This window comes from Myotis yumanensis, unplaced genomic scaffold (genome assembly GCF_028538775.1).
Source record: "Myotis yumanensis isolate MYYU_CA2020_CCGP unplaced genomic scaffold, mMyoYum1.0.hap1 SCAF_1, whole genome shotgun sequence".
Taxonomy (NCBI): domain Eukaryota; kingdom Metazoa; phylum Chordata; class Mammalia; order Chiroptera; family Vespertilionidae; genus Myotis; species Myotis yumanensis.
The window spans coordinates 83,711,010-83,723,943 of record NW_027223752.1 but is presented as its reverse complement, the minus strand read 5'-3'; the positions used below and the strand labels follow the sequence as shown (position 1 = coordinate 83,723,943).

The 12,934-nt window shown below is 51.5% G+C and overlaps 1 protein-coding gene across 4 annotated transcripts; it reads right to left on the bottom strand.

Annotated features, from left to right (window-relative positions):
- Positions 1–44: 44 nt before the first annotated feature.
- RNF31 (ring finger protein 31) lies at positions 45–12,738 on the bottom strand. 4 transcript variants are annotated; one of them, XM_070426957.1, is made up of 22 exons: positions 11,964–12,738; positions 11,866–11,912; positions 11,632–11,778; positions 11,301–11,456; positions 11,023–11,091; positions 10,856–10,931; positions 10,428–10,599; positions 9,542–9,929; positions 9,077–9,367; positions 8,553–8,801; positions 8,251–8,436; positions 7,938–8,144; positions 4,427–4,600; positions 4,245–4,343; positions 4,067–4,156; positions 2,265–2,379; positions 2,031–2,149; positions 1,645–1,758; positions 1,471–1,528; positions 729–825; positions 289–457; positions 45–173 (listed from the first exon to the last, which is right to left on the bottom strand). In XM_070426957.1, exons 1-22 carry the CDS (start codon positions 12,055–12,057, stop codon positions 120–122), a joined length of 3,171 nt encoding a protein of 1,056 aa, XP_070283058.1. In that variant the 5' UTR covers positions 12,058–12,738; the 3' UTR covers positions 45–119. The 4 variants fall into 4 exon arrangements, with proteins under 4 accessions (XP_070283058.1, XP_070283050.1, XP_070283055.1 ...); XM_070426949.1 differs by having other exon boundaries at positions 11,866–12,251; positions 12,499–12,738; XM_070426954.1 differs by having other exon boundaries at positions 9,077–9,364; positions 11,866–12,738.
- Between the last annotated feature and the right edge of the window lie 196 nt (positions 12,739–12,934).

The following is a 12,934-nucleotide window of genomic DNA, read 5'->3' as shown; positions in this document are numbered from 1 at the left end:
CCCAGATAGGGGGGTCAGGAAGAAGGACCACCAAGAAGCCTGGGCAAGGAGATGCCTCTTTATTGGTGCTGGAGCTGTTCCTGAGGACGTGGGACCCTCACCAGGACCCTCGCCCTCAGCTACTTCCTCCTGCGGGGTATACTCTGTCCCAAGGGTACCTCTTCCATCAGCTTCTGCAGAGAGAGAGAGATGATGATGATAATCCTGGAGGCCTGGAGCTCAGACACAGACTGGACAGGGGACTTTCAGAGCACAGGATCAGAGGTGAGGTTGTGGGGGAAGCTTCACCTGTAACAAGCGGGCGTGGTAGGCAGGGGCATCCTCCCCAGCCAGTGACTGTGGGCGCACATGCAGGTAGCGCTCGACAGCTGTCTCCAGCTCCTCCACCTTATACAGAGTGGCTGGGTCCAGTGAGTGGGCATTGATGAGGCTTACAAGATACTCTTTGTAGTGTGCCCTGAGGAGATTAGAAGGTGGGAGATTTGTTCTTCTGTTTGGCTAGTAGTAACTGAGTGTGCCCAGGTATACTTGGATGAATAAGATTGACAACCTTCACCTGTGAATGCATGCCAACCTGAGCACACTGCTTGCTGCTACCTATCCAGGCCCTTGTCCAGACAGCCCCTCCCTCCTACTCCTTGCAGGACCTATTGCTCCCAGAGACCCACTTTATTGCCTGGGCACACCCTCAGTACTCCCCAGCATCATGCTCCCAGCCTGGCACCTACTGGCAGAGGCCCGCATAGCCAGCTGGCGTCTCCTTGCCACAAGCTTCGTCCCGGAGCCCATTGGGAACCTCCTTCTGCTCCATCACTCGGCAGCCACCTATGGGTAAGGGCAGAAAAAGATCCTTTGTTGGGAAAAGGCCACTGACAACCAAGCCACCACCACAACAGTGGTGGTGGTGGGGGTACTTAGAGATGCCATCATGGCAGACCAGCTCGGATACAAAAGCAGGGACCTTGTTGCCCTGCTTTTATCCAAGCTGCCTTTTAGCCTATAATCACATACGCCCTGAGACAGTTCCTTTGTGACTTAGCTCTTGCATAGTTAACTTATTCTGTGAAGGTCTTACTCTGTGTAGATGGTAAGAAGTAGGGTGTATTAGAACCATATGTAACATCTTTCTGTTGCCCTCATGGAACCTAAGACAGTGCAACTAGCAAGTCTCAGTAAATACTCACTGAACTAATGAGACATTAACCTTTGGGAATGGGAGAAGAACGTTGGTATCAAGGTGCTAGATGCTTAAATGTGGCCTCATGTAAAATAGCCGAGCTGGAAAGTGAACATTACCCACATTTTACAGAGGAAGAAACAAGGCTCAGGGAGGTTAACTCGCCAATGGGCACAAAGTCAGCACAGGATGAGTCTTCAGCTCAGAAGCTGAAGCTTCCCCTATACTCACTGCACAGTGTGGGCCCAGCCACCCTCTCCCCTCCTCCAAGGTTTGTCCCGACCGACACTCACCTCCAGGGACTGCCCGGGCCCCTGCTGGGGGCTCTGTGTTGAACATGACCTGATTGTCCTGAGAAGGAGCAGATGGGGGGTGTTAGGTTATCCTTGATGCCAGCCCGCTGGATCCTAGGCCCTGCCCCCTCTCCTGGGCAACCTGCAAACCCAGGCTGGTTGGCCACCCCTCACCTGTAGCAGCTTCTGGAGCCGGAGAGCACTCCAGTCCCGCAGGTAGAAGAGGCAGTCTCGGGGATGGTGTCCGTGCAGGGACTTTTTCACTCTGCAGTTAGGGTCTGGACATTTCTGGCAGAAACCCAGATAGGAGAGGGGAAGTTGGAGACTGTTGGGGTCCTGGCCTCTCAGGAACCCCTGCATGAGGGGTGTAGGGGTGGGGGTAGATGGAGACACTGGAGGGTCTGGAGCAAGCAGAGGGGAAAGGGGACAGAGAGAGGTAATTTACACCCACCAGCCTCCTCTTCTCTTCCCCTGGGCTGCTCCTCAGTGGCCTCTACCCCTCACACCCATTGGCAGCCCCCTACCCTTTTATCCCTCCCATCCCCATTCTCTAGGCTCACATTCTTGGCGTAAAAGGTATTGTAGCATCCACTGCAGAACTGATGGCGGCATTGGGTGCAGTGAAAGTGCATGCAGCCTCCTCGGGCCAGTGCATACGAGAACTTGCACTTGGGGCAGTCTGCAAGGAACAGCAGGTCAGGGCTAGGGCTGCCACTGCTCCTCGAGGCTTTCAGGAAGAGAGCCACTGGCAACGATAGATTACTGGGCAAACAGGGCTAGTGGGGCAGCCTTACCAATGCCATTTTCCTGAAGGTACATCGCCAGGCCCTGGGCCTGGTATTCTGGGTCATTGTTGCGTTTCCAGTTCTGGAAATCCTCACAGCTCCGGCCCCGGTGCTGTTCCTCCCACTGTGAGGAGGAAAGCAAGAGTCACATGGGAGCTCCTAGGCCCTTCTTGCTGGCCCTTCTACTCCTATCCAGTGTCCCAGGCTTAGTTTATGGCACTGCCATTCACCATTTGCTCTCATCCCAAACTGAGGGGCCAGCCTTGGGGCTTTCATGTCCTCATAACACCATAGACTCACCAGCAAGTCTTGTTTCCAACACCCAAGCCGAGCTAACATTGTAACCATGTCTATTTGCAACCCTGACCTTTCTCTTCATCCTACTGTGACCATCTTCCTCTGGGCCAGGTCCGGTCTTGCCTCAATTACTTGCCTCAGTTACTAGTTTCTCTGCCTCCACTCAGACTTCCCTATGGTTCATCTTCAACCTTGCAGTCAAAATGCCTTTAAAAGTGTAAGTCAGGCAGCCCTAGCTGGTTTGGCTCAGTGGATAGAGCCTTGGCTCTCAGACTGAAGGGTCCTGGGTTCAATTCAGTTTACGGGCACATGCCTGGGTTGTGGGCTTGATCCCCAGTGAGGGGCGTGCAGGGGGCAGCCTATCAATGATTTTTTTCCCCTCTCATCGCTGATGTTTCTCTCCCTCTTTTCCTCTCCCTTCCTCTCTGAAATCAATAAAAATACATTTAAAAAAGAGAGAAATCAATAAAATACTTTAAAGACCGTCTCTAAACTCTTTGGGGGAAAAAAGTGTAAGTCAAGCAGCTTCAACAGAATAGGGAGTATTCTAGTTTTGAGGTTTGGTGGTTGGATCTCAAGGTTTTTTGTTTTGTTTTAAACTATTTATTAATTGATTTGAGAGAGAGAGGAAGGAAGAGAGAAACACTGATTTGTTGTTCTACTTATTTATGCATTCAATGGCTGACTCTTGCAGGTGCCCTGACCAGGGATTGAACCCACAACCTTGGTGTATCAGGATGACATTCCAACCAACCAACTGAGCTATAGAGTCAGGGCTCAGGGGCTTATTTTATTGTGTCTCATAATATAGACGCAATTTTTTGGTATCAAATATTAAAATTTTTAAAAGGTAAATGAACTCGTATCACCCTTTGCTTGGTCTTAGGATGAAAAGCAACTACCTTCCTCACTTGGCCCCAGGCCTCTCCTGATCTGGCAGCTCGCTCCTCTCTGACTGCCTGCCACTCTCACCCCTGCTTTTGAGGCTCTAACCACACACTTTCTTCTGACTTTGGCCTTTCCATGTGCTGTTCTTTTTGTCCCAAATAATCTTTGCATAGTTGACTTCCTCTTCTTCCTCTTAATTTTCAGGCCTGAGCTTAAATTACACCATTTTAGAGTAGACTTGACCTCTCTATCCTAAGTAGGTCCATTCCATTATTCCTAATCTCAGATTCCTGTTTATTTTCTTCACAGAACTTATGCCCTTGTATAATTATGCTCTTTCTCCCTCCTTCATTTTCTTTCCTTCCCTCCCTCACTGCCACCCTTTCTCCTATACCTTACCTTTCATCCCTCCTCCCTCCATCTTTCTTCCCCTTTCATCCTTCTTCCCCCCTCAGGCTGCTTCTTCTATCTCCCTCATCCTTCCTTCTTCTCACCCCTCCTCCCGCCTAGCCTGTCAGCACTCTGAGCCCGGAGCTCGTGTCTGTTCTGATCTGCAGGATCCCCCGAGTCTAACAGAGTACCTCCAGCGTTCAGCAGGTATTTCTGGAAGGACGGATGTGCCTCACCTGGCGCTTACAGCGTACACAGAAGGTCTGGCGACACTGGGGACATGTTGCCTCCAGCTGCTCACGCTCGTATATGAAGCCAAAGGAGCACTGTGGGTGCAAGAGCATAAAGCTATCCGAGGCCTGACTTGGCACCACCCCTGATCTTCCCTTCAGCTCTGCTGGGCAGGCCACTTACCTGGGCACACCACAAGAACTTGGGGTCCCGCATGAGCACAGCCTCAGTCAGCTTCTTATGGAACAGGGCATAGGCATCTGGCTCCAGGCTCTCTCGAAGCTGGGGACAGAATGCAGAAGTGGTGGGTGGGCAGGGTTCCTATTCAGAGCCCAGGGCACCCTGAGTTCCAGAATCTGCAGTACCTGGATGTCAAGAGTAGAGAAGTAGCTGAGCAATTGTGTGTCATCGGTAAGGTCAGGGCGGCCACAGGCAGGGCACACCATATCAGTGATGTGCTTCTCCTTCAAGGCGATGGTGAAGTGCTGACGGAAGCAGTCAGGACAGATGGTGCATTCACAAGAAGTCAGAGCCTGCATCTAGAGGGTGAGCGGGGAGAGAAGGGGGTCAGAAACCACAGCTGCCAGCCTGAGGAAGGGGATGTAGCCAGGTGTTCAGTGAGAAACCACTAGTTAACAACTGGGCAGGGGTAGCAGCCTCATATGCCAACGAGTGCCAGGCAGGCAACCTAAATGTCTGAAGACTGTCAGGTGGAGGAAACAGACAATGGTACACCTAAGGTAAATTAACCAATGTCCTCTAAAGGCATTCACATCAATTAAAAGCGAACACATATGCCCAACCAGTGTGACTCAAGTTCAGGGGTCCTCAAACTTTTTAAACAGGGGGCCAGTTCACTGTCCCTCAGACCGTCGGAGGGCCGGACTATAGTTTAAAAAAAAAACTATGAACAAATTCCTATGCACATAGCGGCGGCAAAAACACCCGGCGGGCCAGATAAATGTTTCTGGCGGGCCGCATGTGGCCTGCGGTCTGTAGTTTGAGAACCCCTGCTCAAGTTGGTTGAGCACCGCCCCATGCACAAAGAGGTTGCTGGTTCAATTCCAGGTCAGGGCATATGCCCAGGGTTGGAGTCTAATTCCCAGTGTGGGGCATGCAGGAGGCAGTCGATTGATGTTTCTCTCTCGTCAATGTTTCTATTTTTCTCTCCCTCTCCCTTCCTCTTTCTCTAAAGTCAATAAAAACGTAAAAAAGCCCTAGCCCTAGCCCTAGCTGGTTTGGCTCAGTGGATAGAATGTTGGCCCACAGACTGAAAGGTTCCAGGTTTGATTCCAGTAAGGGCATGTACCTCAGTTGCAGGCTTGGTCCCCAGCCCTGGATCAGGGTGCTGCAGGAGGCAACCAATGGATGTGTCTCTCTCACATTGATGTTTCTCTCTCTGTCTCTCCCCCTCCCTTCCATTCTCCCTAAAAATTCAATGGAAAAAATATCCTCGGGTGATGATTAACAAAAACATTTTTAAAAAGCTAACACACAAATAATCTTGAAATGACAAAATGACTGAGATGGAGAACAGACTAGTGATTTCCAGGTGACAGGAGAAAGGGACAAAGTTGTGTATATACAACTACAAAAAGGCAGCATGAGGTAGTTTATTTGTGGTGATGGAACAGTCTGTACCTTGAATTGTGGAGGTGGTGGTGGTTAAATGGGTTAAAATAGCACAGAACCACATACACACACAACCATGGAAAAAACAAACTAGGTCTGCAGTCTAGCAAACAATGTATACATGTCTATTTTTTGGACTTCATCTTATACTATAATTATACAAGAAGTCACCTTGGGGTAAGGTGAGTGAAGAGCACACAGGACTCTGTACTATTTTTACAACTTCCTATGAATCTACAATTATTTTATAGATACATAATTATTTTAAAATAGAGTAAAAACAAAACAAAAAGTATACCAAGTGAGCCTAACTAAATTGGACTGTATTTAGCCAAAGAACTGCCAGTTTTCACCTAAAATAAGTGGGGGCTCAGGAGATGAGAAGGGGCCGTTTTCTACAAAATGGATTTTCTTAAAAAGTTACTCCTGTTAATTTATTTTATTACTAGTGGCCCGGTGCATGAATTTGTGCACATTGAAAGGAAATTAATTAGAAGAAATATTTTAATATCGCTATTCGCCCTTTCTCTATAATAGAAGTGTCAACCAAATTCACGATGGACAATGACAGATCAAAACACACGCATGCGATTGGCGCTAGCGAGAGCTTTATATGTATCGACATATATGAGTCAACTTAGCCTTTTATAGATATAGAATAAATTTGCTTAATTAGACCTGCTTTCTCATTTAGCTAAACTTTTTCCAGTCCAGTGAAGCACCCCAACTTCTCTTTCGGGTAATTGTCAGCAACACAGCAGTAAATATCAACACGAAGCAGATTATTATTGTACATCACGCAGGGAGAACAAAGGGTAAAATATATTCTGTGCAATGAGACAACCTGAAGTCATTTTCAAGGTCCACTATTTCTTACTTCTTTTTAGTCGGGTCAAGTTTCTAAACTTTGTAATCTCCATTTTCCGGCTAATGAAAAGAAAACAGGATTCCACCGAGTCTCCTATCTACCTACTCCAGGACTTCTGTGAGGATCAAATGAGATGAGGCACAGGAAAACGCTTCACAGACATTTGGTTACAGTGTGAAATGTTTCTACTTGGCTATAAAGCAAGTCGTGTTCCTGGGCTGAAGAAACTGCAAGGAGGCTATTTGTTGCTAGGGAGAGGAAACCGGGTGTTGCTATGTGATGTCATTACCTGGAGGGACACTTAGCGTATTAGCCATATATATATATATATATATATATATATATATATATATATATGTATATGTACATATTATTGATTTTTTTATCCTCACCCAAGGATATTTTTTTCCATTGATTTCTAGAGAGAGTGGAAGGGAGGAAAGAGGGAGGGAGGGAGGGAGGGGGGAGAGAAAGAAAGAGAGAGAAACATCAACATGAGGGACACACTGATTGGTTGTCTCCCACACATGCCCCTACTGGAGCTAGGGAACCTGGTAGGTACAAGGTATGAGGTCTGTGCCCTTGACTTGGGAATCAAACCTGTGACCCCTAGGTTTGCAGGCCAATGCTCTAACCACTGAGAAAAACAGGCCAGGGCCAAAATGGATATTTGATGATGTTATTAAAGAATTACTGTTAACTTTTTGGATGTGACATTGTATTTATGGCTATGTTTTCAAAGCGTTTTATATATATATTTTTTAAATATATTTTATTGATTTTTTAACGGAGAGGAAGGGAGAGAGATAGAGAGTTAGAAACATCGATGAGAGAGAAACATCGACCAGCTGCCTCCCGCACATCTCCCACTGGGGATGTGCTCGCAACCCAGGTACATGCCCTTGACCAGAATCAAACCTGGGACCTTTCAGTCCGCAGGCCGACGCTCTATCCACTGAGCCAAACTGGTTTCGGCAAAAGCGTTTTATATTTTAGAGATACATACTGAAATATTAGCAGATAAGCCATATGATGCCTGAGATTTGCTTCAAAATAATCCTGTGTGTGTGGAGAAATAAACATTGGCCATACATTTATAATTGCTGAAGCCTAGTCATGCATACATGGTGGAGAGTGGAGAAGAGAATCTGTGATACAATTTTCTCTACCATTGTATGTTTGAAATTTTCCATAATAGAACATTAAAAAATGGGGGTTGGGAGAGGCGGCCTAATTTTGCCCTCCCCTTCCCAGAAGCCTTCAGGGGCACATGGGCAACTGTAGAGCAAAAGACGATCAGAGACAGGCTGGAGTAGAGTGGGGGTCTAAAGGGAATGAGAGTCACTCTGAGGCCAGGTTCAGTGTGACGGGCTTACCCGGTTGCGGGGCAGGGTCCAACCACACACAGCACATTCCTGGGCAAGCAAGCGACGCAGAAAGGCCCGATCTTGGCTCTGCCTCACAGCTTCTACCACATCCCCTAATTCATAGTTCCTGGGTGTCTCCTGCAGCAGCGATAGGGCCAGCTCTGCCCGGCCCCAGCTGGGGAGTGTGTAGACTGCCAAAAGTCGTCTGACCAGGCTCTGCAATATGATTCAGGTGGAGAGGGAAGAAGTGGCTGTCAGACCCATTTCTATCCTTCAGCCTTCCCTCTCCAACTCCACGTGTCTCTTCACCTCCTCCCAGCACCTGTTTATCTGAACTGTCCCATGAAGGGGTGGGCTCCGGGCCACTGTCCCAGAGGCGCTGATGGAAGGGCTCTAGGCGTTGACGCTGTAGCTCAGTCAGGGCCCGTGCCACGTCACCCCCGTGTTGGTACAATGCTTGTAGAGACCCCTCCTCAGGCCCAAAGCCCAGGGATCGGAGCTCCTGCACCTGAGAGTTGGGAGTGGAGAGAAGGAATAAAGAGGGAAAAAGCAAGCAAAGGAGAGAATATGAGAGGTTCTGACCTACAACCTTCAACCCTATCCCACCTCCAGCTCAGCTGGTACCTTCCTGCGCCGGACCCTCACACACTCTTCCACAGCTTCATCAAGATTGCCATGACGATCCAGCCAGGCTTTCTGGGCCTCCTGACAGGAAAAGGCACCTAGCCCAGGGTCCCGTTGTCCAGCCAGTTCAGCCACCATCTCCAGCACGTAGGGCAGCTCTGAATGCAACCACTGCAAGGGCACCTCGGTGCCAGAGTACTGCAGAGCCGAGAAGACCTCCTCTGGACAGGCGCCTGCGGCTTCTCCTTCCTAAGGCACAGTCCACCCAGACAGAGGGCCGATCAGGAAGGTGCCCTCCATCCGCCCTCAGACAGCACCAAAATGCTGACAGTGGTTGAGCTCAGACTATGATCATGTGAGCAGAGCTAAGCATGACACCTATCGTATGGGAAGTGTTCAATATGTTCAATAACAAGTAGCTGTGGCTAACAATCACCAGATTTATAAGAATTCATATTATTTGACTGCAGCCTCTCCTTCCCCCACCAGCTCAGCCCCACCTCATCCCAGGCCCAAATCCTCACCCGGATCTTGATCACTAGCTGACGACCTTCCTCCCGCATCTTGTCTTGGCGCTGCTTCTCAGAGTCCCCACAGGAACTGGGCAGAGGGGCACTGAGGCGTCGTGGAGGCTCTGGATTGGGGAGTCGCTCTTCCAAAGAGCTGGCATTGGGCCGGGAGGCATGCTTTACTGGGATGGGGCTGCTGGTCCGGTTACACATAGCACATACCCAGCCAGGGCCCGAATTGCAGAAGGTACAGTGAATACAGTACCAGATCGAAGTCTGGGCCGAGGAGAGCAAAGTATCTCTCTGCTGGGAAGGCAGAAAGAATTATCCCATTGAAAGCTGGCTGAGGCTCAAGATGGAAATGTCGGGAGCGGGTTGGAAGACAAGGGGAAACTGATGGAAAACCAGGGATGAAGAGGTAGAGAACGGCTTACGGTAACAGGTGCAAATAAAGAGCCGGAAAGGCCAGGAACAGGTTACCTGAAGGGGCTGCAGGCAAATGCCACCATCCTGAGAATCCACCACCAAGCTAGGAGGCTGAGCCAGCCGAGGTCGCTCACACATGGCACACAGCACAGCCGCTGGCTCATTCTCAAAGGTGCAGCTCTGGCAGGCCCAGTGACCCCGTGCAAGTTCAGGTTCTAGGCCGCCAGCTCCTTGGGGACACTCACTCTCCAGCCCCAACCCCTTACAGCCTCTGGGCCGATCACAGGCCTCACAGAGCACTGCCCAAGGTTTATTTAGCACAGAACAGGTGGCACAGTGCCACGACAGACGGACACTTGCAGGATCAGGGGACGAAAGAGAGTTGTCTCCGAGGGCCAGCAAGGAGGTTAGCTGGGGCAGTGGTGGAGCTGCGGGAGGTAAGCTGCAATGGAAAAAGCAGACATGGCCTGCTGAGGGGGGGTCCCCTGGTGCTTGGGTCCCCCACCCTGGGCATCCCTCATTCCCTGCATGATGATACATGGCTCTCGCCTTTACACATTTTGTTCTGTCTGGAACACTCCCATACCCGTAGCCTATTCAACACTTAAATGACAGCTTAAAGTTTACATCTTGCTGATAGAGATCCCTAACATAGGGCCTGACCCATTCTAGGTGCTAAAAATACTGTCAGCTGATTGAGCTGATCTTCAGACTGGGTTGCATCCTCCTATTACCTATTTGCACACCATGATAATCTATCTTGTTGTGACTGCTACTTGCTTAACATGTATGTCTGTGATCTCCTGGAGGGCAATTACTAGCTACTTGCTACTTGCCCTCTATAAAACAGTCTTTAGCACAGAATATGGTACATAGAAAATTCTCAAATAATTTTAAGTTCTCTCAATTTCACTCCCTCCCAGAAGAGAAGGCCTCTCACCTAGGGGTCAAGTTGGCAGCGTGAGGGGCCCAGGTCTGGCGGAGGTGATGGGCACGGGATGGGTGCCCATGGAACAGGCGATCACAAGCTGGGCACAAGGCCTGTTTACAGGCTGAGCAGTGCAGTGTGCCTGGGGCAGAACCACAGAGGAAGCAAGGACCAGGAGTGGAGCCTGGAAAACAGGAGAGAAAGAATAGAACATCTTTCTGAAAAAGGCCAGGTTACATCTGAATGTGATTTGGGGCGGGGGCGAGGGGGAAGAAGGGGGGAACCAGTCAGACTACTTTCCACATATCTGGACTTAAGGAAACCATTTTAACCTCTTTTTAAAAAAGAAAGATAACCAAGAAGGTAGACAGAGAAGGGCTCCAAATTTCCATCCATACGGTCTACTAACCCTGCCCCTCCCAAGATAGGACCAATAATACCTGGAGCAGAGGGTGTGATGAGGGGGCCAGGAGCAATCTCTCTCAGTAGGGGGGCAAACTCTGAGAGCTGTAGCATCTGAGGAAAAAGGGCAGGGAATGGGCAAGGGTTTGGAGAGTCCCCAACCCCTGTCCACTCTGTTCACCAGGCCCCAAAGCCCCATTCCTGCCTTCCTTGCATCATCTTCGGCTTTGTCGTTCAGCAGCTGCTCCAGTGCTTGCTGTCTTGGATGATTATTCTGTTACAAGATAAAGAAGAGTTCCCACCTACAGTCCCTCTAAGACCTGGTCCCCCAACATGCACAGGAAGAACAGTAAGGGGAGCTCCCAGATTGCTGAGGGGACCATGCCCAGGGCTTAGTAGCATGGGAATCCCTAGGCTGGCTTTGGAGTTAGGCAGACCTTCCCAGCCCTGGTGCTTAATCCCTCAAGACCTGAGACACCTCACCTGTATCAGCAGACTGAGCTCAGTCCGAAGTAACAGTACTTCCAGGGTGACTGTAGCAACTTGGTGCTCATCTGGATCCTCTTGGCCCTCGGGGAAGCTCAACCCATCCGGCTGCTCCTCTGTGTAGCCATACAATCGCAGAACATCCCGGCCCCCCTGCCACACATTCACAACCAGTCAACACCCAGCAGGCCCTCTTCCCAATAGGGCTGAACCCCTTCCCATTCTGCTCAGGCCCTTTCTACACCCTCCACCCCCCCCCCCCCCCCCCCCGCCGCCCCCTAGCCCAAGCCAGATTCCTTTCTCCCATAAGGGACTCCAGGGGCTTCACCTGCACAGCATCCACCGTACTTCGAAAGACGGGGTTATTAAACTTGACCCCGCGCCAGTACCGCGGTCTCTGAGGGCTGAGGAGGTTGCGGCCATATTTCTCCAGGATGTTCAGGGCCGTGGAAAGGGTGCTGAGGTAGGTCCGGGGCTGAGAGCAGTCACAGAGCAGAGAGCTGTGAGCGCCTAGCTCGGGCTCAGATTCTCGGTCCCCCTCCCCAGCGGTGCCCGGCCTCACCTCCCCGTGAGCATTGCAGCGGATCAGGCGTGCGGCGTCCAGCTGCTGGTAGCGGGCGGATGGCGGCAGAGGGGTGACCAGCAGCGGCCAGAGCTGCTCCAGGGAAAACGCCTGCCCGGAATCCTTCCGCAGGGCGCTAGCCAGCTCCTCGCGGGCAGCCAGGAAGGCCCGCTCCTCCTCCTCCCCGGGCATCCCGAGACAGCAGTCAGCCCCAGCCCGCGGCCCGCCTGGACCCGCACCCGCTGCGCGAGGCCCGAGCGCCGCCCTCCTGCCTGCGGTCTGACTTCGCGGCTCGACCCAGTCCGCGCAGCCTCCCAGGGTCACTCCGGCCACGGTCACTCTAGGGGCCCCGGCCCCCAGCCAGGGGTAGTCGGGAACAGGAAGTACTGGAATAGAGGGCGGGACTGCCACCAGTTTCAGAGGAAGAGGAGGGGTTTCAGGTTAGGAAAGGGCGGGGTCATGAAAGCAAGGGGCGTGGCCATGAAGGGAGACTGGCTCCCAGCCAATGAGAAGGGTAAATGGCCCCTGGCTCCTCCCCTAGGGCGTCTCTACTTGTACCCAGTGCTGGAGTTATTCCCCGCCTTCCTCCAGGCTGGCCCGCCCCTTTCCGGGGAGCCCAGGGAGCGGCGTTACCTAATTTCCCTCCAAGCCTTCCTCCGCATGCTGACCAGCAGGCCTGGCTCCGGTCCGCCCTGGGGAAGTCCCTCTCTGCGCCCGTGCCGGGCTCCAGCGAGTCTTCTCCAGTGGGTGTGGGCGGCAGGGAGCCCCCGCCTACTCCCTTTCATAGCTGCTAGCGTGCCCCAGCCCCAGCTCCCCTCCTACTTCTACCAAAGCTCCGATGCCTCTCCACCTCTGAACACCCGCTCCCCACCTCTCATTCCAACACTGACTTCCTGTAAGCCCCGCCCTGCTCGGGAGGGACCGCCCCAGTTCAGCGTTCGCGGTTCCACTCGCCCTAGCTCCTCCCTCGGACCCCCCCTGGCCTCGTAACCGAGTCAGCACCGCCTCTCCTAGTCTCAACTGGTTGAGTATGGCTAAGGGGCTCCCTACGGTTGGCGGCCTGCCAGGG

Excerpts from the sequence above, each read along its gene's own strand:
- RNF31 (XM_070426949.1), bottom strand. The coding sequence starts at position 12,057 with ATGCCCGGGGAGGAGGAGGAGCGGGCCTTCCTGGCTGCCCGCGAGGAG. Across the intron at positions 11,092-11,300 it reads AGCTCAGTCTGCTGATACAG|AATAATCATCCAAGACAGCA; the intron begins GTGAGGTGTCTC and ends ATCTTGTAACAG. Across the intron at positions 4,601-7,937 it reads GGACCCTGCCCCGCAACCGG|ATGCAGGCTCTGACTTCTTG; the intron begins GTAAGCCCGTCA and ends CTCACCCTCTAG.